At 53.2% G+C, this 22,747-nt stretch overlaps 1 protein-coding gene across 9 annotated transcripts in view; it reads right to left on the reverse strand.

Moving 5' to 3' along the window:
- Nucleotides 1-22,747, reverse strand: part of DNM1 (dynamin 1) — a 44,034-nt gene that overhangs the window by 10,116 nt on the left and 11,171 nt on the right. For 8 of the 9 annotated variants that reach the window (XR_008682393.2, XR_008682392.2, XR_016038519.1 and 5 more), the window contains exons 2-14: nucleotides 19,239-19,312; nucleotides 18,856-19,005; nucleotides 18,312-18,515; nucleotides 17,923-18,021; nucleotides 17,665-17,825; nucleotides 16,273-16,415; nucleotides 16,001-16,136; nucleotides 15,736-15,803; nucleotides 14,477-14,615; nucleotides 7,294-7,380; nucleotides 5,271-5,341; nucleotides 5,024-5,075; nucleotides 2,414-2,527 (exon numbers count right to left, since the gene is read on the reverse strand). Coding sequence is in view for 5 of the 9 variants with exons in the window: in XM_055399240.2 (XP_055255215.1) it covers nucleotides 2,414-2,527; nucleotides 5,024-5,075; nucleotides 5,271-5,341; nucleotides 7,294-7,380; nucleotides 14,477-14,615; nucleotides 15,736-15,803; nucleotides 16,001-16,136; nucleotides 16,273-16,415; nucleotides 17,665-17,825; nucleotides 17,923-18,021; nucleotides 18,312-18,515; nucleotides 18,856-19,005; nucleotides 19,239-19,312 (1,498 nt within the window). In the remaining 4 variants the exon portion in view is untranslated. Of the gene's footprint in view, nucleotides 1-2,413; nucleotides 2,528-4,806; nucleotides 4,819-5,023; nucleotides 5,076-5,270; nucleotides 5,342-7,293; nucleotides 7,381-12,757; nucleotides 12,897-14,476; nucleotides 14,616-15,735; nucleotides 15,804-16,000; nucleotides 16,137-16,272; nucleotides 16,416-17,664; nucleotides 17,826-17,922; nucleotides 18,022-18,311; nucleotides 18,516-18,855; nucleotides 19,006-19,238; nucleotides 19,313-22,747 lie in introns of all 9 variants that reach the window. The other variant, XM_088841129.1, reaches the window with a different exon arrangement.

A 22,747-nucleotide genomic window follows, 5' to 3' on the forward strand; every position in this document is an offset into this window, starting at 1 on the left:
CAGACACTGCTGCCTGGATGGACCATGGGACCCCTCCACTCCGTCTACCCAGTGTTTAGACTATCTGTTCAGGACTCCCAAATTGTACAGTAGTCTGCACATTGGTTAGGCTGGGCTGGGTTAGACCCTCGGCGCCGCCGCTGGAGACCTGGACCGACCCCCGCCTGCCATCCCACAACCGGAGCCTGGAGCTGGGGCAGGGGGCTTGGGGGGCACAGGGTGGAGGCTGGGAGGAGGCACCGAGGGAGGCGGGGGTGGGGGTAGTCACGCTGCTGTGGGATGGGGTGGGGGTGCTGATGGGTGGCGGAGGGAGACTGAGAAGACGGGGGGTCAGTGAGGGCTGGGCTGTGGGCGACCGCTTGTCTGCCCAGAGGGCCATCCAAGTCCTGAAGAGCAGATGGCTGGTGGCTGGGTGGAGAAGGGAGACAGATCAGCCTCCCCGCTGTCCGGACCACCTCTGTGACCCCAGCGGTTTTAGTGCAAAAAAAAAAAAAAAAAAATCCACTCACATCCAACACACACAGGCACCCTCACCTCAGCACCAACACCCCCCAACCCAGAAACATACATTCACGCATTCAAGTTTTAAATTGCACATCCAATGTCCCACGCACACACACAAGCGCACACAGACACACACTCACACCCACTCACACCCACTCACAATGGGACTCTGGTCCTCTCCCATCCTTGCGTCCCCAGTACGTACACTGCATATTCTCAAACACCCACACGCACGTCCTCTCTCCTAGAGCCCACTCGCCTCACACACACCGGTGCTCCACACTGAACACAAGCACACATGGTCTGCCCCCAGACACACATGCAGACCCTCATACACCAAACATGCCCTGATGCTTATAACCCCAACGCTCTCCTGTCAAACACCCACACGCCACGTCCACCAGGCCCCTACCTCCCAGCACTCTCTGCTCACCCCACTCCCACCCCAACAGACAGCGCCAGCATCACACGTGACTCAACTTAGATGTACATACAAAGCTCCCAAAAGACATCCCCCCACGTACACACATACGAGGACGGGGTGGGGGACCTCTCAGATCCACTTCTTCCTCCCCTACAGTGTAGCCAGTCGCTGGCCCTCAGCCCCAGCTCACAATGTCCCCCGGCCCTGTGTAAGGAACTGCAGCACAGGGGCACCAGGAGTCGTGGGGGCCAGCAGTTGCCACTGCCCATCCACGGCACATGTCTAGGGAGCCTTCCTGGGCGGCAGAGCAGGAAGCGACCCCCACCCCCCTCGTGCCCCGCCACCTCACACTCCATCCCTTCAAGGGGCCCCGGGCTCTGGGAGAGGCCAGGGTTGGGGTAATGAGGTCCAGATGGCTTGGCGCCCCTGCCAGTGACGACAGAGGGGGCCCGCCCAAAGTGGGGAGGGGGACCCTGCCTGGGGCAACTCAGAGGGGGGCAGGGATCACCGAGGGGGGCTTGGAGACCAAAATCGCAGGCCACCACGCCAAGCTCTGCTCCCCGCTGTCCTTCAACGGCCCCCTCAGGAAGAAGAGGGTCCCCTCCCCCACTCCTTGGCCAGCTGGAGTTCATTACCACAAGCCACCCCCCCGCCCCCCTCCCCACTCCACCCCAGCCTTCCCTGCTCTCTTTGGTCACCTCTGGAATCCAGATGTGGAAGCCAAATAGACTGGTTCTTAAAGGAGACCAACAGCAGGGGGAGGGAAGTGGCAGGGAGGTCTGTGCCTGGCGGGCAGGGAGAGGTTTGGTGTGGGGCCTCTGTGGGTCCCATTGGTCTTGGACCCTCTGGCTGGAGGCACCCAGGGCATCTTGCTTGGACTGCGGGGCCTGGGGGACTGGGGTGCAGGGGTTAACACTGTGTCTGGCAGCTGGACTGTGTGTGTCATGGGCCTGTGGGGGCCACAGAGGAGCAGGCACGCCCTGGAGCAAGAAAACAGGAAGGCTGCGGGCCTGGTGGGGTCAGAGAGGGACGCTCAGCACCCCTGCCCACCCTTTCCAGGGTGCTCAGCCCCCAAGCTCCCCCGTCTGGCCAAGCCATCTTCCCCATCCCGCCTGGATGAACCCCCAGAATTGCTTGCTTACAGTCCTTACTTCCCACCTCCACTCAAAGCTCTTTGATGGGATTTTTAAATACCCCTGTTGGGAGACTTCCCTGGTGGTCCAGTGGTTAAGAATCCACCTTCCAAGGCAGGGTACGTGGGTTTGACCCCTGGTCAGGGAACTAAGATTCCACATGCTCTGGGGCAACTAAGCCCTTGCACTGCAGCTAAGTACTGGACCCAGCCAAAAATAAGTCAATCAATCAATGAAATAGATATCAAATACTCCTGTTTGGTGGTCCAGTCCACTCCAAGCCTGTGGTAGGATCTAAACCTGACTCTGGCCACCAGACAAACCCCCTGATGACAAGTGTCCCTTTACTTACCTCGTCATCCTTGTACCAGGACAGATTCTCAGCAGTCAGCACAAACCAGTACTCCTTGGAGCCTCCCTTCATGATGCCGATATTGTTGATGGTCAGCCAGCCCTTCCGGATGACCTGGAAGGTGGTGTGGTGGGGGGACAGGAAGTCACTGGACAGAGGCCAGGATTCCCCGTGGAAGACGGGGTAGGCAAAGAGAGACACTCAAAAGGCCACCCCTCCCTCAGCTCTTGGAGGCCTGGCTGGTCAGGACGGTGGGGGCCAGACCCGCCCTGGTTTGAACCACAAGTGAATAGAGTGGAAGACAGAGGTCAGTTCAGGATAAAGAGCCTCTGACAGTCGGAGCCATCTGAGTAGGCAACTGGTGACCTTGGTAGGGGATGAGCTTTCCAGCACTAAAAAGTGTGCGAGCTGAGTTTAGGTGGCTGACTGGGCAACATGACCCTGAGTATGTCTTCTCAGCTTAAGAGTCAGCTTATTCAAAGACTTGTCTCAGGGACTTTGCATGCGCTGATGTTGACTTTGCCAAGAAAGCACTTCCTCCTGTTTGCCTGGCAAATCTGACTTCATCCTCTGGGTATAGGCTCAGAAGTCACATTCTCAGACAGGCTCTACCTGGCTCCCAGGATAATCAGAACCCATATTATAATCTTTCATCACTCCCTGAAGTTTTCTTCTATAATGATGACTGGGATTTTGAATCTGTGTGTGTGTATGTGTGTGATTATTAGTTCATGTCAGTCTGCCTCGCCTACTGGTGTAGCCTGGTACTTGGCAGTGTGCTCTGCAGACAGTAAGTGATCAATAAATATTTGTGGCATGAATACACGAAGGTTGGATTCTAAGAGTTTTTGTCTCCAGGTCCCAGACTGGGGGTGGTGGTGGTAGAGTGGGAGGCAGGGGTGGGGGGTGCTGAGCACAAATTGCCTAGACTCCTCTTCCCTGGGGAAACCCAGAGTAATGGGCAAAGGACTCTTTTCACAGCAGGAAACAGCTGGCCCTGGGACTCCTGAGCCATCAACACAGATCTGGGCCTGTGGATTCTGGTCCAAGGGCAGGGCCATCGACTAGACCCTGGTGGCGGGCCAGACTGAGAGGATGAGGGAGCTGCTTCCACTCCCTCCCCCAAGCCCTGGCCTCCCTGGCTTCTCCCCTGAGCATCCAGAGAAGACAGAGGAGACTGAGGCTAGCAGGAAAGCCCTCTGGGGTCAAGCCTGCTTCTGAGGCTCTCAAAGCCTGCCCTGCCCCCAGTCCTCCTGTACCCTCTCTGGCTTCCCTGAGAAGCCTGTGGAGAACCCAAGTCACACAGCAGATCACAGCTAATAGCTGCCTTAGCGGTTAACGGGGACAAAGAGTCAGGAGCCTCCATGAGCGCTCTCCCACCCTGTCCCTGCCTGACCCCCTCGGCATTTTGTCACTGTCTTTGGAATTGAATCTGAATGCCACACCCTGGCCTTCTATCTCCAGCATCTGACCCGCAGACCTCTGTGCCCCGCTCCTGCCTTGACTCCCAGCCTTTGTGCTCCCTCGGCCACCGCAGCTCTGCCCTCCTCCCTGCTCATCCAAAACCCCTTTCCAGATGGGCACTGGGAACCTCCTGTTCCCCCTAGGGCCTGACTGCAAGCCCAGCCTACAAGCGGCAGGACTAGAGTCTGACTCCTGTCCAGGGGCCAGCACAGTGTAGGCCCCAGTGAGTGTCTGCTGAATCGAACTGCCCTGGGAAATTGCATTCATGAACTCCTTCCTTCTAATGAGCACCTACTGGGTGCCAGGCACTGCGCTGGGGGCTAAGGATTTACTAGTAAACAAGACAGACCCAGCCCTTCCTCTCAGAGGACTCAAGAGGGAAATGGTATGATGTCTGTAAGCACACAAGCGCTGAGATTATCACAAAGACACTGTGGCCTCTGGAAAAGCTCAGACTCTATGGCTGGGGGTGCGACGGGGGCTGAGAAGTGGCGTCTCAGCAGAGATCTGAAGGACAGAGCAGGTGAGGAGGCCCTGGCTTCTTGACACTTCATTCATCTCTTTCCTGAACTCTCTGGTAGGGATACCTGCTCAAAAACATTCGCTCTCATCCATCCATCTCACGGATATTAAAGAGCTCCTCTCAACACCAGGTCTCTGCCAAACATTCTGGCCCACTTCAGCCCATGTGGTCTCCCTCTGGACGAAGGAGATGCTTAGCTCATGCACACCAAAGGACAGATTGGTAGGACTCTGTGGGTGGTTAAGCCTTGCCTCTGGCCTGAGTGCCTGTGTGGACACCCATGTGTTGCTGTGTGCAAGCAGCTCAAACCAAAAGGTGTCCTCTTGACCCCTGTGCATCCCCGCTACAAATGGGTCCCCTCCTCCCCCTCACTATATAAACCAAGAGCCCCAGTCCTGGTACTCACCAGAATCTCATCCTGCAAAGAGGTAACCATAGCAACCACGAGAAGCATCGGGAGAGAGGAGAGAGGGTTACTGAGGCAGAGTGGGAGGCTTGTGGCTGGCATCTGACACGCTCCCTGGCCCCTGTGGGACCCTTCCCCTCAGGGGAGGGGGCTCTCAGAGCTTGGCGTCCGTCCGGCACCCTCCATCCCTCCGGCTGGGGCGCTGGAGTTCACTCACCTGGTTCCCTGAAGCCTTCTTCTTGTTCATCTGGTTGCTTCTCTGCTGAGCACTGATGAGGAGAGAAGGAAGAGTCCCAGAACCTCTCTCCAGAGGCCCAGCTTCATTGCTACTGTTCAGCGGGCACCAGACCCAGAGGCTTGCCCCAGCAGGCCTGGGCCCTACACACACACACACACACACACACACACACACACACACACACAGTCACACAAAGTGTCACCTTCTCTGACCAAGGAGCACTCACTTGGCAAAGCCTATGAAGTCCTCATGGTTGGTATTCATGTAAGCCAGCTCAATATCGATGAGGAGCATGACCTTCAAGGATACACAGGTCAGCAGGCAAATGGAAAAGATACCATAGAGTTTTATAAATGCATGAACAGCTGGGAGAAGCATACTTGCAGCATATATAGAATCCATAAGAAATAAATCTATAAACCGTAATAAACAAAGATATCCATAATAGTATCCATAATAAATAAAGAGTTCCTAGAAATCAATAAACGGAAGACAAGAAACACAAACCAAAATAGTCAAAGAACCTGAATGGGTAATCCATAGAAGAAATACAGATAACCAATAAGGATACGTAAAAAATGCTCCCTCTTGTTCACAAAGAAATGTAAGTTAAAATGAGACCCTTTTTGACCTCTCAAATTAATAATAAATATTGGGACCAATGTGGGCACAATTGTAGGAAGACATGCCACAGAGAAGTATAAACATGTATCACCTTCTTGGAAGGCAGTTTGGCAATATATGACAACATTAAAATGCATATACTTGGGACTTCTCCAATGATCTAGTCGTTAAAAATCTACCTTCCAATGCAGAGGATGCAGGTTTGATCCCTGGTCAGGGAACTAAGATCCCACATGCTGTGGGGCAACTAAAGCCTGTGTGTCTTAACTACTGTGCCCACGTGCCGTCAAGCTCATGCTCCACAGCAAGGGAAGCCTGTGCGTGCCACAACAAAGATCCAGCACAGCCAAAATGAAAATTGAAAAAAGTGACTGACTGAGGATAGCACCATTGTGAAGAAGGAGTGTATAAGGATGAGGCTGGCGACTGGGAGCCAGAAGTGGGTATAGACGGAAGGATGACGGGGAGATGGACAAGGAAAAAGGACTCACCTGTGAGCTCTGTGAGAGCTGCGAGGGGGCCTGCTTACCTCTGTTCCTCCCAACCCAGAGGAGCACTCAGTGAACACGCCTCTCATTGAATGAATGAGTGAGTATTTGATAGATGACCACATAAAGGAAGGGAGGGTGCCTATGAGGGGGTGTATGGTGACCAGAGAAACAGGAAAAAGAGAGAGGCCCAAAGAGGGATGACCAGAGTATAGAAAGTTGAGAAGCAGATGGTAGGATTGTAAAGTGGAACAACTTCTGTAGAAAACTCTACGGCAGATCCTCAAAAAATTAAACATAGAATTACCATATGATCCAGCGATTCCATTTCTGGGAATAAACTCCAAAGAATTGAAAGCAAGGTCTCAAAGAGATATTTGTGCACCCATGTTTATAGCAGCATTATTCACAGTAGCCCAAAGGTGGGGGAAAAAAAAACACAACTCAAATGGATAAGCAAAATGTGGTCTACCCAAACAATGGAACATTATTCAGGTTTAAAAAGGAGAGTTATCCTGACACGTGCCACAACACGGATGAACCTTGAGAACATTATGCTCAGTGAAGCAAGCCAGACACACAATGACAGTTGTTGTTTGCTTTCATTTACATGAGGTACCGAGACTTGTCAAATTCATAGAAACCGAAAGGAGAATGGTGGCTGCCAGGGGCTGGGAAGAGGGTGGGATGGGAGTCATGGTTTTTTGTTTTTGTTTTTTTGCTGCGCCACGCAGCATGCAGGATCTTGGTTTCTCAACCGGGAATCAAACCTGAGCCCCCTGCATTGGGAGCGCAGAGTCTACACCACTGGACTGCCAGGGACTATTTAAGGTGGAGGCAGGCAGAGTTTCATTTTAGGAAGATGAAAGTTCTGGAGATGGATGGTGGTGATGGTTGCAATCTGAATGTCCTTAAAACCACTGAACTGCACAATTTGAAGTGGGTAAAACAGCGAAATTTATGTTATGTGTATTTTTTTCTCACAATAAAAGAGAGTAAGAGAGAAGCATAAAGTTAACATGGGGAGAGAAAGCGTAAGAGAGACTGAGACAGAAGAGACGAACTGGGAAGAAGGAGGTGAACCCAGGGGCAGGAGTTCAAGGCCAAGGAAGAGCGGGCAGTGCCAAGTGGGCTCACCTGCTCCTTGGTGCGACCCTCGCGCTCCCGGATGTGGGTGGTCACAATGCGCTCCATCTCCTCCCGCAGCCGGGGGTACTGCTGGAGCTGAGAAAGGGTGGCAGGGGAGAGAGCCAGGTACACAGGGGGCACGGGAAGGGGGCACCCAAAGTCCACCAGAATCCAGGGTGGGGTTGGAGGGACACAGAATGCCCAAGACTTGGGGGCCCAGGAAGCTGATGGCACCAAGCCACGGCCACCCCTTTCCCTCAGTCGTGGGTTCCAAATGGCAATTAAAGGGTCTTCCCAGGTCTGGGCCCTCTTTACTAGCCTACCTGGGCAACTTCATGGGGGCTGGTAGTTCCCATGCGCACAAGTGCCTTGGGAATCAGCCTGCTCCTCGGCAGCCATCTTGCTGGCAGCCATCTTGGAAACAGACCTATTTGATTGAGGCCTTTGTTTGGGGGCACAGTTAGCTCCCCAAACATTCACTCATCCTCAGGGCTACCCTTTGCCTTCTCAAAGGCTTGCAGGTACACTCAGGTGGGGAACCAGGCAGGTAACAGCCTGCAGATTACTATCCGGGGAGAATCTGGGGAGGGCAGGGCCCAAGGTGCCAGCTGGCCTCCTGAGTCAGGCTGGGGACAGGCGATGCTCCTTGTCAGACCAGGGGAAGGGGAGGCAGGGGAAACCAACAGTCATACAAGGGGCATGCGGGAGGCACAGGCATGCATGGGGGGTGGGGCGGCATGCGGAGTTGGGGGGGCCAGCAGCATGAGCAGTACCCTGCGGGGGGCCTGGTTGGGCCCCAGGCCCTCATGGTAGAATCCACCCGACTCTGCTTCCCTTTGCATGCCTTGGCCTGGCACTACCACCCCCCAGACACATTTGCCTGGCTCTGAGCTGGCTGGCCAGCCTGCCTGTGTCTGCCCCACTCCTTTGGGGTAAAAGTTCAGCAGCACCTTTCTCCTGAGGCCAGAAGGGAAATTTTTCCAAATCCTCGGCCTATGAACTCTGTCCCCAGCTCAGTCAAGCTCTAGACAAAACCCAGATGGACTCCCCATTCAAGATTCTGTTGAATGTCACCTCTTCCAGAAAGTCTGCCATGATAACCTCTATGTCCCCTCCCCCACCCCCCGAAACACACACCCTCTTCCCTCAGCAAACTGGACTGTAACTGCCCTGAAGGCAGAGGCAGGGCTGGGCACACCAAGGTGCTCAAAGAGGGCAACGTTGAAGGCATGAGTGAATGAATGAAGGGTGGATGTCTCTGCCCTCCTTGCCAGGGTGAGCGGATATGGGCTCCTTTGCCCTGTGGCTCATGAACCAGCAACTTCTCAGAGAGGGGGACTCGCTGTGCTGCTGAGGGTGGGAGTCTACTCCCAGGGACCTGCTCCTCTGCTGGGCGGGGCTCAGGCTGGGCAAAACTCGACCACACCTTGTCCCTCTTCCTATGCCTGGTTCAGGTCTCTCAGGCAGATCCCCCTATGTGGGAAGAGAGTTGAAGGTTAGTGTGCCTGGGTCACAAGTAGGGATTCTGAGGGCAAGAAGGAAGCCACGGAGATGGGGTGAGGTTTTCAGGAGAGGCAAGAGGGTGGGAAAGAAAGCAGCATCCTGGATGCCAGCCCAGGAGAAGCAGCCTTGAGAGATGCCACATCCCCCCAACCATCCCATGACTGTGCCAAGGGTGTGGCTCATGTGGCCAAGCTCAGGGGACCTGGGAGAGACGCAGCCTGAGACCAGGGGCTTAAAAACAAATGCTGGCTGGAGGGGTCCAGTGGACCTTGCTGCCCCACAAAGCTCAAGGATGTGCTGTCATTCCTTTTCGAGACTGAGTCATGGCCACCAGAAAAGCCTCCTCTGAGATGGTCCCAAGTGCTTCCTCCCAGGGTAGGGTTGCGGTAGGGGCAGGGAGGGAGGAGGAGGGAGCAATTTGCCGAAGAGCATGACCAGTTCTCCCACTAACCTCCTGGATGCTACAGTTGTCAAGTTTTCCACGTGTCACAAGTGACAGGGCAGCCTCAGCCCCTTTGAGCAGTTGTTCCCTTTGAGCATCTTTTTCCATTCTGGCTGCCTCTGAGCATTTCCAGGACTTTCAGCCAGTTTTTAAAATGGATCTTTTCTCTCTCAGTTCTTGGCTAAGTAGGGTAGTCAGCCTGGAGCCCACTGTTTAGGAGCCAGGAATGCAGGCCGTGGAGCCACATGGCTCTGGGTTCAAAGCCAGCCCCCTGCCCTGGTGACTGTCCTTGGAAAAGTGATTGGATCCCTCCAAACCTCAGTTTTTCCATGTGTGAAATGGGGTAATAGTAGCACTTTCCCTCTTGGCATTGTTGAGAGGACTGAGCAGCACACCCTATGCTGGGCAGTAAACTCCAGATTTCATCCAGAGATGGAAACTCTAAGCCCAGCAGGGCTAGGAATAATTAGCAGAAGGGGTTTGCTAAATTTGGAAGACTTAGGGAGGAAAAAAAAAAAGACGAAGATGGGTGAATTTCACTATATAAACCAAAAAAACTACTATGCATTAAATCAATCAAAAGGCATTTTTAAAATAAATAATTTATAAGCTTTCCTCTCTAAAGTCTTTGTTGATCGGTTGTCTGCTTACAAAAACTTACCAACTCACTATAAGAAATCTGAATATGACTGAAGTTTGTGAAGTAGAAATGGAAAAATTCCTATGTTCTTTGCCCTCTCAAAATAATGGTTAATAACTATGCCTTTAGAACTTTATAATTTATGTAGGTTATTATATTTTACTTTTTGTATATTTATCATTTTTATATATTACTTTCCCCCTAAATGCTATACATTATTTTCTGAAACCTGCTTTTCCCTCCACAGTACATTGTGGAAGGACATATGAAGGGAAATAAATATCCCTTGCCCGTTTAACAACTATAGTCTTTCATTGTATAATCTATAATCAATATCCTCTTGATGGACATCTGGGTTGTTTCCAACATATTACCATTTACCCTAATTACTGCTTTTTTGGAATGCAATTCAGCAGTGTTTCACAATTTTTATATCTAGCAATCAGTCTTTGAGGAATCTGTCCTAAGGAAAAAATCCTAGAGAAAGAAAATTAAAATTATTTATACACAAAGATATTCATTGCCAGGGTATTTATAATGTTGAAAAACAGGAAACAATTTCAGTGTTCGTCAATAGGAAAATGGTTAAATAAACCACGACATTAATAAATCTATTCAATAGAATATTATGCAATCATTAAAAATGCTCACATTGACTTTGTAATAACACCCACCAAAATGTTGGGAGAAAAAGCAGGATACTAATATATTCACAGTGTGAATACCTAATAATGTACATAAATCTATGTATAGAAAATATAGTTTGGAAGAATAAATTGGTTAAAACTTTTTGGAGGGCAAATCTTGCAGAAGTTACCAAAAGTGTGAATATTTACATCCGTTGACTAGCCAGTTCTACACTAGAAATTTGCTCTAAACAACAGGATAAATACACAAATACATTTATAAAGCTATTCACTGCAGAATTGTTTGTAAAGCAAAAAACAAAAAGTTGAGACAACCTAAGTGTCTGTCAATAGGATATTGAATATGTAAATCATGACATATTTCTACAGTGGAATACAATACAGTTGTTCAAGGGCATAGTCTTTATGTAGCTACTGCAAGGATTTTAGTTCATACTATCCAGTAAAAAAAGAAGAGTTCATGGATCAGTGTGGTCAGTGTGATCTCTCTTTGGTTAAAACAGGTGAATACTTGTAATTACTTAGGGAAGGAGTGCTGCCAGCAGTTCTTATCTCTAGGGTTGTGGGGTTATAGAGACTTTTGCATTCTCTGTGCAGTTTGAATATTTTGGTAACAATCATGTATGATCAGAATGAAATCAATACTGCTAATTTCATTTTTTTTTGAAGGAGCCTGTATGTGGCAGCCTGGATGAGAGGGGAGTTTATGTATGTAGTTCATGCATATACGGCTGAACTGCTGTGCCATGCACCTGAAACTATCACAATATTGTTAACTGACTATGCTCCAATATAAAATTAAAAAGTGGAAAAAATAAACTAGTTAAATCTAAATAAATAAAAGAGGAGTGTATTTACAGAAAATGTACAAAAGTTTCAATGTGGTTCTCTTGAAAGGGAGGGTTGTTGCCTCCTTTTTATTCTTAGGGGTTTTCCAAATTTTCTCTATTTGAGAATGTATCACTTTCACTAGGAAAAACCAAAATTAAAAAAAAAATTAGATATATATTGCCTTCTTTTGTAAAGAGATTTGAGGCAGCTTAAAATAAATGCACGGGACTTCCCTGGTGGTCTAATGGTTAAGACTCCATGTCTCCACAGCAGGGGGCTTCAGTTTGATCCCTGTTTGGGGAACTAAGATCTCACTTGCATGGTGCAGCCAAAAATTAAAAAAAAAAAACAAACCCAAACCTCAGTACTTTTTAGTTAACAAAAGTTAAGATCATATTGCTTAGTAGTCATGATGTTGTGGGACCATGACTTAGATGCCATGATATATATACTCTACAATAGAGAATCCAGCTCAGATTTGATTCCACCTGAATCAGGCACTGAGTGGATGCTAATTTGCTTAATCCATTCTCATCTGGCACAAAAGTGAGCAAAAGTGAGACAGGATTGTGAAAGGGGCGCACAGGACTAATTGTGTATGAGCCACAAAAAACTGTGACACCTTACTTGAGACATGAAGTTAAGGCAGAAATTCCCCCACCTCCCAGCATAGGAGCCTTCTCAAACACAAGCGAGGCTGGACTCAGGCAGGCCTCTGGGAAGGACTGCTTTAGATGATCTGGTGAAAAATCCCCCAAATGCCCCAAAGCAGACAAATAGGAAAAAGGCATCTGAAAGGTCACAGACTACTCAAAAGAGGCTGACCCTGGCAAACGTGTATGGATTGCAATCAAGGGAGTAATCCAATATGCTTTTAGGCAAATTAGTGTTGAGGGACTGGGATGGCTCCCCTGGCCCAGGAGGCCCTGATCCAAGACCTCTTCCCTTGGTCTCTGTAAATCTGAATCCCATTCTGCTGTACTTTTCTGAGACTCAGTTTTGTCATCTGTAAAATGGGGATAAGACTATCCACTGCTTAGGGTTGTTTGAAGGATGAAGTCAGATAACAAGGGCAGGCACTTAGCCTAGTGCTTAGCACACAGTAGGTGCTCAATAAACAGCATCCAGCTCCTTATTATCATTGTTGTCAAAGGGACCACTGAGGGTGCTTGGGTGAGAGCAGTCTGCCAGGCAGAGGCGGGGACCTGAAGGAATTATGAGGACTGTAGACCCAGAGTTAGAAGCTGGCACCGGATCTCAGAGCCAGGAGCCACCCGGGCTGGCCTGGGTCCACCTGGGCAGCTGAGAGGCCTCTGGGCTTGCTCAGCAGTTGGTTGCAGCCCACCACAGGAGGCCCTGGCCGTGAGGAAGCGATGGCCAGGCCCAGCCCCTCCCAGGCGGCCATCATACCTTTTCGCTACACTTTCTGATGGTGGCCGTGAGCTCACTGACTACCATATCCACACACTTGATACTGGGCTCTTTAAGCTTCTGCACCTGCTTTTTCACTGTGGCTTCAAAAGCGAGGTCAGGTGTGAAGAGGCCCGTCCTGCACCCAGGAGGAGAAGGGGGAGGAGGACGGGGCGCAGCCAGGGGTGGGCGGGTGAGGAGGAGGAGGGGAGAGAAGGCCAAGCGGAGCCAGGGAGCGGGCGGAGGATGGCGGGCGCGAGGGGAGAGAGCGAGACAGCGACACGGAGAGAGAGACGAGAGAAGACGCTGTGAGCGCGGGCCGGGCCCTCCTGCACCACCCAGGCTGGCCGAGCGCCGCCCCGGGCTCTGAGGGCCCAGGCCCCTGCCCCACCCAAGAGCCCTCAGTGAGTTCATATTCCTTCCCAGGGCCTGGCTCCACGACTCTTCAGCCACCCTGAAGCCTGCTCCCTCTCTCTTTTCCAGCGCCATCTTTGTCACAGCCCGGGGTCCTGCTGAGGAGCCGACCCAGGCCCGGACTCCACTCACCTTCATTCTGTTCAATGCTAGCTTTCCCAGAACCTCCTCTATTTGCTTCGTCCCGCCTCCAAAGCCCAGCACCATTCCCTAATTGCCAAGGTCGTGGCAACCCACTGCCCGGGCAGTGCACTGCACAACTCCAGGGGGCGCCATTTACATAGACTATGGGGCAGAGGACGCCTCCCAGAGTTGCTGTGTAGCTGCCTGGTCTCCATTCTCTACTTCCTGCTCTACTCCGGCCCTTCCCTTTCTCCTCAAGGGGCATCCTGTGCCTCTCCTCCAGTGGAGTCTGGAGGAGCTCAGTTTAGAAAGACAGAGAGAGAAGAGGAAAGACAGAAAAGAGTGAAGGTGGCGACAGAGAGGGGCCAGGACGGACGGCTGTGGGGAGGGGAGAGGAAGGGAGGCTGCGGGGTGGAGTCCAAAGCCTTGGCTCGGAGTTACAGCTCTGCAACCTCCGAGCTCACATGACCTTGGGCAAGTCACTTGATCTCCCGAGCCTCAGTTTTCCTGCTGTGAAATGGGTACCATCTTCCCTACCCTGCTCTGCCCTCCTTGAGTGGTTCTGTGAGGCAGATGGAAGAGAATTCTGTCCCTGAAAGGCTGGATGTGGATGGAGGGGACAGGGAAAGTCCTGAGTGAGGGTCCTCAGTGAGGGTCCTGAGTGAGGGTTCTCAGTGAGGGCGGGGATGAGATGGGGAAGATGAAGGACGGTGGGGAGCTGGGGTACCTGCTTGACCTGGGTTCTCTGGATCCCTCTGGACATCCAGGCCCCTAGGGCGGCACCCAAGAAGGCCCTGTATCTCTTCTGTCTCCAGGGCCAAGACTTCCCCAAGACCCCTCCCTGGAGACCCCAAAGATGACTCCACCTCTGGGAGCAGGAAGGGGACTGAGTCCCTTCTTCTCCCTGATCTGGAGAAGCTCTTGGTAGGCTCTCAGAGCAAATAACCACTACCATACCTGTCTTTTCAGTGTCTAATCCCTTGGTCCCCCCAGCCTGGGGGCCAGGGGCTGGTTGAGGCCCCCTCAGAGAGTCCCGCTCTCCTGGACTGCGGTGGCCTGCCTCCCCCATCCCGCTGAGGTCTGTACATGCTACCAGGGGCAGTGGGGTGGGGTGGGGAAGGAGCGCCTGGCAGCAGAGCAGGGCGGGGCAGAGGTGGGGGGGCTGGCTGGGCCGCCAGTTACCTTCTTGGTGCACTGTCTAACGGTGTTGATTAACTCCGAGATAACCATGTCCACACACTTGAGACAAGGTTCTCGGATCTTCTTCACCTGCTTTTTCACAATGGTCTCAAAGGCCATGTCTGGGGTAAAGAGCCCGGTTCTGAATGCCCGGAGCAGGAGAAGGGCACAGTGTCACAGGCCAGCTCCCACCAGGAGTACCAGGCCATGGCCCCATCCCGACCCCCTGAGCTTTGCCCTCGGGGTCCTCCCACTACCCCTCTCTGGGTTTCAGTGTTCCCATCTGTAAAATGGGCAGGAGGGACTCTAATGAAGGTCTTTCAATTGATGGTTTTCAGGACAAGACAAGGTTTGCTTATAGTTGGTGCATATGTCCTGCTTTGTCTTCAGATTCTGTTCCTACAAAAGGCTCTGTGGCTAGAAATAGTTTGAAAACTGCTGAACTGGGTTGCCTCTGAGAGCCTTTCTGGGAAGAAAGCATTTTATTTTAAGACTAGGAGATTTTTTTTTTTCCTGTGCCTTAGCCAATGCAGTCTGTAAATTCATGCAAACCTTGGAATGGAACCTGCATGAAAGCAGCGACATTTTGGTCTGGTTCACTGCCTAGGCACAAGCAGGTGTTTTAAATTTTCTTGTTGAAGGACCAGTGTAGCTCTGGATCCCTGGAGCAGAGACTAAGATTTTAAGGACCGGTCTATTTCCCAGTCTTCCTTCCTGCTCCACTGGCCTTGGTGCTGGCTGGAAGGAGGGAAGTGGGGCGGAATGGGGCCAACTTTGAGCTAACAGGATCATGGGAGGGTCTGGAGGGCTGAGAGGCCTCATTGCATCACACAAGGTTCACAGACCAACACCTGGTGGCCTATCTCAGGCCCTACCCATTGGTTTGGGCAACTTTGTGCTGGAAATGACTGATGGGAGCTGTCTCACCTTGGGGATGGGCAGGGGACCCAAGCCCAGAGGGTGTTTCCCCTGCCACCTGTACCTTGGGCTCTACCCAGCTAGTCTAGCCGTCAAGCCTTGTGCCCAGGAACAGCCAAAGGAAGGCAGCAGGCTGCAGGTATTGGGGTAGCCCGGGTCTCCTATCCAGTGCCCCTCGCCGGAGCCTGTCCAAGTTGGAAGCCAGAAAGTCGGGGTTGAGGAGACTGAGCACTAGGGCTCTTCATCCTTCCCGAGGGGAGCTCACTCCATCACTCCCTCTACCTCTGCGCTAGACCCCTTCTGCCTTCCAGGGTTTGGTTTCCCTCCCCGGTCCCCATACATGCCTAATGCCATGGATATTCTTGATGGCATAGCTGATCTCCCTTCGGAGTTCCTTCTCGTCAAACTCCATCTGTGTAGGAGACCAAGAGATGGCTGGTCAGGGCCTCTGTTGGTACTTGGGAGGTCAGGAAAGGCTCCACCCCACTCCCAGGACTGGCACCAGGGCCTCTAGTGAAGTCAGCCAACATATGTGTGAGAGAGTTCTAGGTAGGTGAGTGGGTGGGAGGGAGGTGAGCCCTCCTGCCCCAGGGCGGGGGTGCTGCCTACCTTGACCAACTCGAAAGGGAAGCGCTCATGGAAGATCCGGTTGATGCGGGCGCCCCCCGACAGTTCATAGGTGTCGATCTGGTCCCCTGAGCCTTCAATGCGCTTCTCAAAGTCTACAGCGAACTGCTGGACCATCCTGGGGAGAGACTGGTGTCACCTGAGGGGGCAGCAGAAACCCAGTGCAGGGAGCCCAGGGAGAGCCCCGGTGGTGCTGAGAGGCTGCGGGAAGGGCAGCTCCACGATGGGGAGTCAGGGGTTGGGGAGGGCCTCACTGCAGCAAAGCCTTGGTCTTGCGTGCTGGGTCATCAGGGCGGAAGTTTTTGTACTCCTCCACCTCCTTCTCGATGGACAGCAGCTGGCTCTGGAGTTTGTTTCGTAGCCCTGGCAGCGTGTCCCGGATGTGGTTTGTCAGTTGCTAAGGGTAGGGGCAAGGAAAGCGTGAAGACCATGGTCACAGAGACCCAGAAAGCCCACAGGACCAGGCAGGGACCAGGATGTCTGGGGCCCGTGTGGACGTGGTGAGGTACAGAGCCACAGCCCTGCCCACCATTGCCCTGCCCACCGGAATGAAAGCTGCCTGGCACACAGTAGGTGCTCACAGAGGTGTTTTAATTGAACTAATGAGTCAACAATGCCATTTTTAATAGAAACCAGAAATTTAGATTTTTATTGGAAATCACCCGGTTTTGACTAATTCAATAGTGTTAGACACCACAAGAGCCAGATGAAATAAATCAGGGGCAGTGATGACTGGAAGACTGCCCCCTTGTGCCCTCTAGGTTTAAGGCCTCCCTTAAGATAATTCTCATGGAGAAGGCCATGGCACCCCACTCCAGTACTCTTGCCTGGAAAATCCCATGGACGGAGGAGCCTGGTAGACTGCAGTCTATGGGGTCGCTAAGAGTCGGACATGACTGAGCGACTTCACTTGCACTTTTCACTTTCATGCATTGGAGAAGGAAATGTCAACCCACTCCAGTATTCTTGCCTGGAGAATCCCAGGGACAGAGGAGCCTGGTGGGCTGCCATCTATGGGGTCGCACAGAGTCGGACACGACTGAAGTGACTTAGCAGCAAGGTAATTCTCAAGTTCTGGGACTCACTCTGGTTAGGTCACCCCCCACAGTATCTCCCTAAACTGCAAAATGACTGTAAGAAATGGGTCTTATCACCATTTTACAGATGCAGAAATAGAAGCTCAGAGGGCTGGAAAGTCTTGGTGGGTGAGTGGCGAAGCTGAGATTGGAAGCAAGGGACCCCACTTTTGCCCCACGTCACACTGCCTCCCTACTGTCAACACACACACACACACACACACACACACACACACCTCAGTGATTCTGGAAGCCCCATTCCAGGCAGAGAAATATCCAAGGAGTCCCTTGGGATCACCTGTCCCCAGATCAGCCTCTCCCCATTTCAGAAGGAACCAAGGTCTTCAGCCAAGTACACTCCAGTCCTAGCCCCTAAGCCCAAACCCTTGTCAGTGACACCCTCCATCCTGGGAGGGTGCCAGGGCTCCCTTCCTGGCCCCAGACAGGAAAGGGGCAGCAAAGCTCGGGTGCTACCTCGCTGTAGGACAGTGGGCAACCCTCCCAAAATACACTTCAATGACTCTGTTCTCATGCTGGTTTCCCAGACTTCATCCTGGCCTGAGCCCCTACCTGGTTGAGGACCTTCTGCAGGTAGGGCGTGCCCATGCGGTCAGCCAAGTGGCGGTAGGAAGGGTGGGAGAGGAAGAACTTGCGTTCAGCAGCCAAGGCAGCTGTGATATCTTTCTTACCATCGATGTCCTTCTGGCTTCGGTTCACGACTCCAATGTAGCCTGTGGGTGGGGTGGAGGTCAAGGGGCATTCAGGGAGTGAGGGGCTGGAGGTGAAAGGGAAGGGCTGTCACGTGGGTCAGGGGCATGGCCTGCCTACCTCTGCGCAGCGGGAGCAGCTTGTTCTCCAAAACATCGCGGGCATCTGTGCCCTCGTCCATCAGGTCCAGCTTAGTGATGACCCCGATGGTGCGCTGACCTGGGGGAGGGTGTGGCAGGAGAGGGTTGTCTACACCTGCACTCGGCCTCATACAGGAGACCCCAGGCACTCCCGATCCCACCACACTCCCGCTGTCTCCCAGCCCTCTCCCTCCTTCACTCACTGCCTGCCTGTGCTCCGCCCCCCATTCATTCTCCACGGTGGCCCAAACGACTTTTAAAGGCGTAAATATGATCCCACTGCTGTTCGCTTAGACCCTCCAGTGGCTCCCCCTTACAGTGTGAATAGACCCCCGGGGCCCTGCGTGTCGGCCGCCTGTGGGAACCTACCCTGGGGATCCACCTCCTTGGCGACCTTGAGGGCATCAGAGTTGGCCAGGTCGGAGTTGGCCGGGGACACGGCCAAGATGAGGCAGTTCTCCTTGGTGACGAACTGCATAAGCATGTCCCGGATCTGGAACTCGATGTCGGGAGGTTGGTCCCCCACCGGGACCTTGGTCATTCCAGGCAAGTCCACTAGGGTCAGGTTCAGCACTGGACAGGGCGGCGAGAGGGCGGACTCAAGGCGAGGGGCGTGGCCGTGGGCGGGCGAATTAAAGAACAGGGCCGGGCTCAGAGAGGACGTGTTTGGGGGCGTGGCCGTAGGTGGGTGGGGTTAGGGAAACGCGGAGGGCTAAAACGGAGACCCGTTAGAGGCATGGCCAGAGGTGGGCGGAGCCACGGTTCGGTTGGGGGCCCAGAATAAGACACGCCGAGGAGGAGTGAAGCCCGTGAGGCGTCAGCTAAGGGGCGGGGCCAAGAAGACGGTTTCCCAAAGGGCGGGGCTCGGCGCGGGAGCTGAGAGGCCGGGGGCGGGGCTAGGGCCAGATCTCACCGTGCGGCGAGTAGACGCGGAGGTTGATGGGCACTGGAGAGATGCCCTTGTTAGTGCCGGTCACCCGGTCGGTCTCAGCCTCAATCTCCAGGCGCACCTCTTCGAAGTCAGTGAATTTCTTCCCCTTGCAGTGCAGGAACTCGGCATATTCTGCCCCAGAAGGTCCCGGGAGCGGGGGAGAAAGCATCATAACCAAAGTTTACCTGGGTCTCATCTCCCACTGGGAAAAGACCCCTCACACACACACACACACACACACACACACACACACACAAAACACTGCCTTCTTCTTCCTCCCCAGACAACAAGGCCACCTCTCCGTTATGCATTTTTATCCCCGCTGTTTAGATGGGGAATGAGGTCCAAAGAGGGGAAACCCATACCTGTAGTAGCATTGACCAGCTGCAGGACCAGGGGGCGTCGCGTGACAATGCCAGATCCTCGGGGCAAGAAGTCCCTGCAAGTGAATTGGGGGTGAGAGGAGAGTCAAGGTCTGAGGAGGCTCCCTGTGCCCCAGGGACGCCTGTCCTGCCACCGGGGACCTCGAAGCTCTCCAGAAGTGCCTCACCACACCTCAGCCCAAGGGATTCATGAAGGGGAGAGGGCAGCTGAGAAAGGTGGAAAAGACCACCCTCAGGTCCTCTGGGTCCCAGAATCTGTGAGTCTGAACTGACCCTCAGACCTCTCTCACAGTCTGCCCTGTGTTGGTTCTGAGCCAACAGGAAGTCCCTGCCCCAACTCAGTCACTGTCATTCAACTCAGGAGAAACTGAGGCATGAGGTGCCCCACCCCAATGCCCAAATGTCCCGTGGCCACAGAGTGGATGCCAAGGAAACGGAGCTGCACTTCCTCCCCTCCTTTCCGCTGTGGGGAAAGGCAGCATCTCACTTCCCCTTTTCCCAGCCCCATCTGGCTGGGGTTGAGGATGAGGGGGATGAGGGGAAGGAGGAAACAAGGAAAAGGGCTCATGCTTCTTAAGTGCCTACTGCAGGCCAGGCTCTTTGTGGGCAATATTTCATGGACTCTACACAATAGCCTCACTAGGAAGACAGTATTATTATTCCCATTTTACAGATGAGGAAACTGAGGCTCAGAGATATTCATGTTGCCCAGCCTGTATCTACCAGACCCTGCAGTAGATCTGTTTGACTCTCTGGTGAAGGCTTTCTGCTCATCATCTCCCAGCAGACCCAGCTCCCTTTGAATGACTGGACTGAAGGGTCCCAAAGTCACTTCCTGCCTGTAGACCTGATGTCTATTCCTCAGACATCTGCTATGTCAATTTCAGCCTCAGCAGTCCTTTTGGCTAACTCTTCAGGATGCCACTTCTCTCTGTCCTGTCAGCTCTTTTCATCACTCCACCCGTCTACCCAGAGCCCCACCCAAGCCAGCACAAGGGTGATGGTGGAGGCCTCTTCAGGGATCAGGCTACTGGGATTGGAATCATGGGATTGCCAGGATTCAGGAGACAGGGGAGCTGAGAGGCCACAGAGATCTCCTTCATGGTGAGGCACATGAAGGCCCAGGAAGGGGAAAGGATATACTCAAGATACTATAGGGCTGGGACAGAGCCAGAGCAGGAACCTGAATGCCCTATCCCGAGCACAGAGCCCGACCTGGACTCACAAAGCTTTCTGTGCTCAGGTTAAGGGCAGAGGGTCCCAGGAACAACAGAATCGGCCCAGGCTTCTGGGTTCAAGGCCTCATCTGGGGGCCCTGGGGAGGGCTCTTCCCTTCTCTGTCCTCACCCTGCCCCACCTCTGGGGAGAGCAGAGACTAATGAGGAGGAGTCAACCGCTTTATGGGGAAAGAGCATGATAAATCCTGCATTTATCCATCATTTCTAGGTGCCAGGCAAATGCTTTTCATTTGCGCAAGACTGTGAGGTTCAGAAGGGCAGGGCTCGCACCGCTTTTCCATCACAAGAGGTACTTAATAAATGGGCACTGAGGGAGCGCGGGTTCAGTTCCTTGTCAGGGAACAAAGAGCTCACATGCCATGTGGCATGGTCAAAAAATTACATTAAAAAAATGGGCACTGAGGACTTCCCTGGCGGTACAGTGGATAAGAAGCCCTCTATCAATGCAGGAGATACACGTTTGATTTCTGGTCAGGGAAGATTCCACATGCCACGGAGCAACTAAGCCAGTGCGCCACAACTACTGAAGCCTGTGCGTCTGGAGCCGGTGCTCCACAAGAGAAGCCGCTGCAGTGAGAAACCTGTGCGCTGCTACGAAGAGGAGACCCCGGATCACCGCAACTAGAGAAGGCCCGCGAGCAGCAGTGAAAACCCAATGGAACCGAAAATAAATAGTAAAAGGGAACTGAATCCCCAAGTCCTCAAAAAGCGCTCTCATATGGAGAAGATCACTTTACAGATGAGGTAACCAAGGCCTCAGAGAGGGAAAATGACTCATCCAAGGTCACCCAGTCAGGAATGGCAGAGCCGGGGAATCAAACCTGCTGTTGTCGGACTCCAGAGCCTGGGAACTTTCCCATCAAACTCTGCTGCCCCCTAAACCTGAGGATCCAGACTTGGCCTTTTATGTAATTCAATTAAATTCAGTGTAGAACATATTTGGGAGCAGCTGCTCTGTGCCAGGCCCTGTGCTGGGCCCTGGGGATGGGAGGTGATGAGTCAGACGGTTCCCACCCCGAGGCGCTCACAGCGTGGTGGGAGAGACAGACAAGTAAACAGATAATGTGATGCAGTGTGACATGTGCTGGAACGGAGGTGCGCCAGGCAGCGCGGAGAGGGAGCTGGTTAACTTGCAGGGGGAGGGACTTCCTGTCTCTGTCTTTACCCCTTACTCGTTGACTTCTTTGCAGGGGTGACACTCTAGTATTGGGATCCCCCCCCCAGGACTGGAGAGATAGGGCATCTTGGCGCGCAGAGGCTGGGGAGGATATGGGGACCTGGGGTCTACCTTCTTCCCCACCTTCTCCTCACCCAGCAATACCATGGCAACTACTGTTGCCATGGAACCTGCAGGCGGGGCTGGAAAGGATGGGACTCCCCACAGAGAGCCCCTCCCCAGGCAGAGACATGAACCTTCCCTGGAGCTCTAGTCTGAGAGCACCACCCCCTTCCTGCACAGATGGACCCACTTGGCCCTGGCAGGCCTGAGGGGTGGAGGTCCCTGAGGTGCCACATAGAGGGTGTGGGGAACCCAGAGCCCAGCTGGAGGGGTGATCAGGGGTCTGGGCCAGCCTGCTCTGAGTTGCTGCCTCCCAGCGCTACTTAAAGGACAAGCAGCTTATGGGAAGCAGAGATTAGAGCACAGGGCATGTGTGGGAGCAGTGCCTACTCAGACCCAGATTTCCCAGGCCGGGGTGGGGATGGGTGCCCAGGTGGCCAGGGGCCCCATCTTGGCCCTGGCCCCGGCTCTCAGAATTCCCTGGGTGGCTTGTTCAAATACACATTCCTCAGACAGGCTGGGTTAGAATCTTCAGGGCTGGGGGAGGCAGGGGAGGGGAGGAGGCCATCTGGATTCTAAACACAATCCCCATGTTCCCATCAAGTTTAAGGCTCCTGGCTCAGTGATGAGGAACCAGCGCCAGGCAGAGGCCCTGGGTTCGAGTCCTGACTTGGCCATTCCCCAGCCTTGTGCCCCTGGGCCAGCTGCTTCACCCTCAGGGCCTCAGGGTCCTCAGTTGTAAACCACATGCTCTAAAGGAGGCATCATATATGACCACATGTGGTTGCAGAATGATTCCTGGAGCCTTAGCCCATACCTGGAACACAGCGGGCACTCAGCAGCTGGAGGGGGCTGCCAAGGAGAGCCTCCTGTCCTCAGCCCCCCTCCTTCAGAGAATCCTCTCAAAATTCAGCAAGGAATCCAAGGTCCTGAAGAACCTCCTGCCTCACCTCCTCCGGGCGCTGAATCGGATC

This window comes from Moschus berezovskii, chromosome 11, assembly GCF_049115385.1.
Source record: "Moschus berezovskii isolate FMDL1 chromosome 11, NW_MosBer_1.0, whole genome shotgun sequence".
In the NCBI taxonomy this organism is placed as follows: Eukaryota; Metazoa; Chordata; class Mammalia; order Artiodactyla; family Moschidae; genus Moschus; species Moschus berezovskii.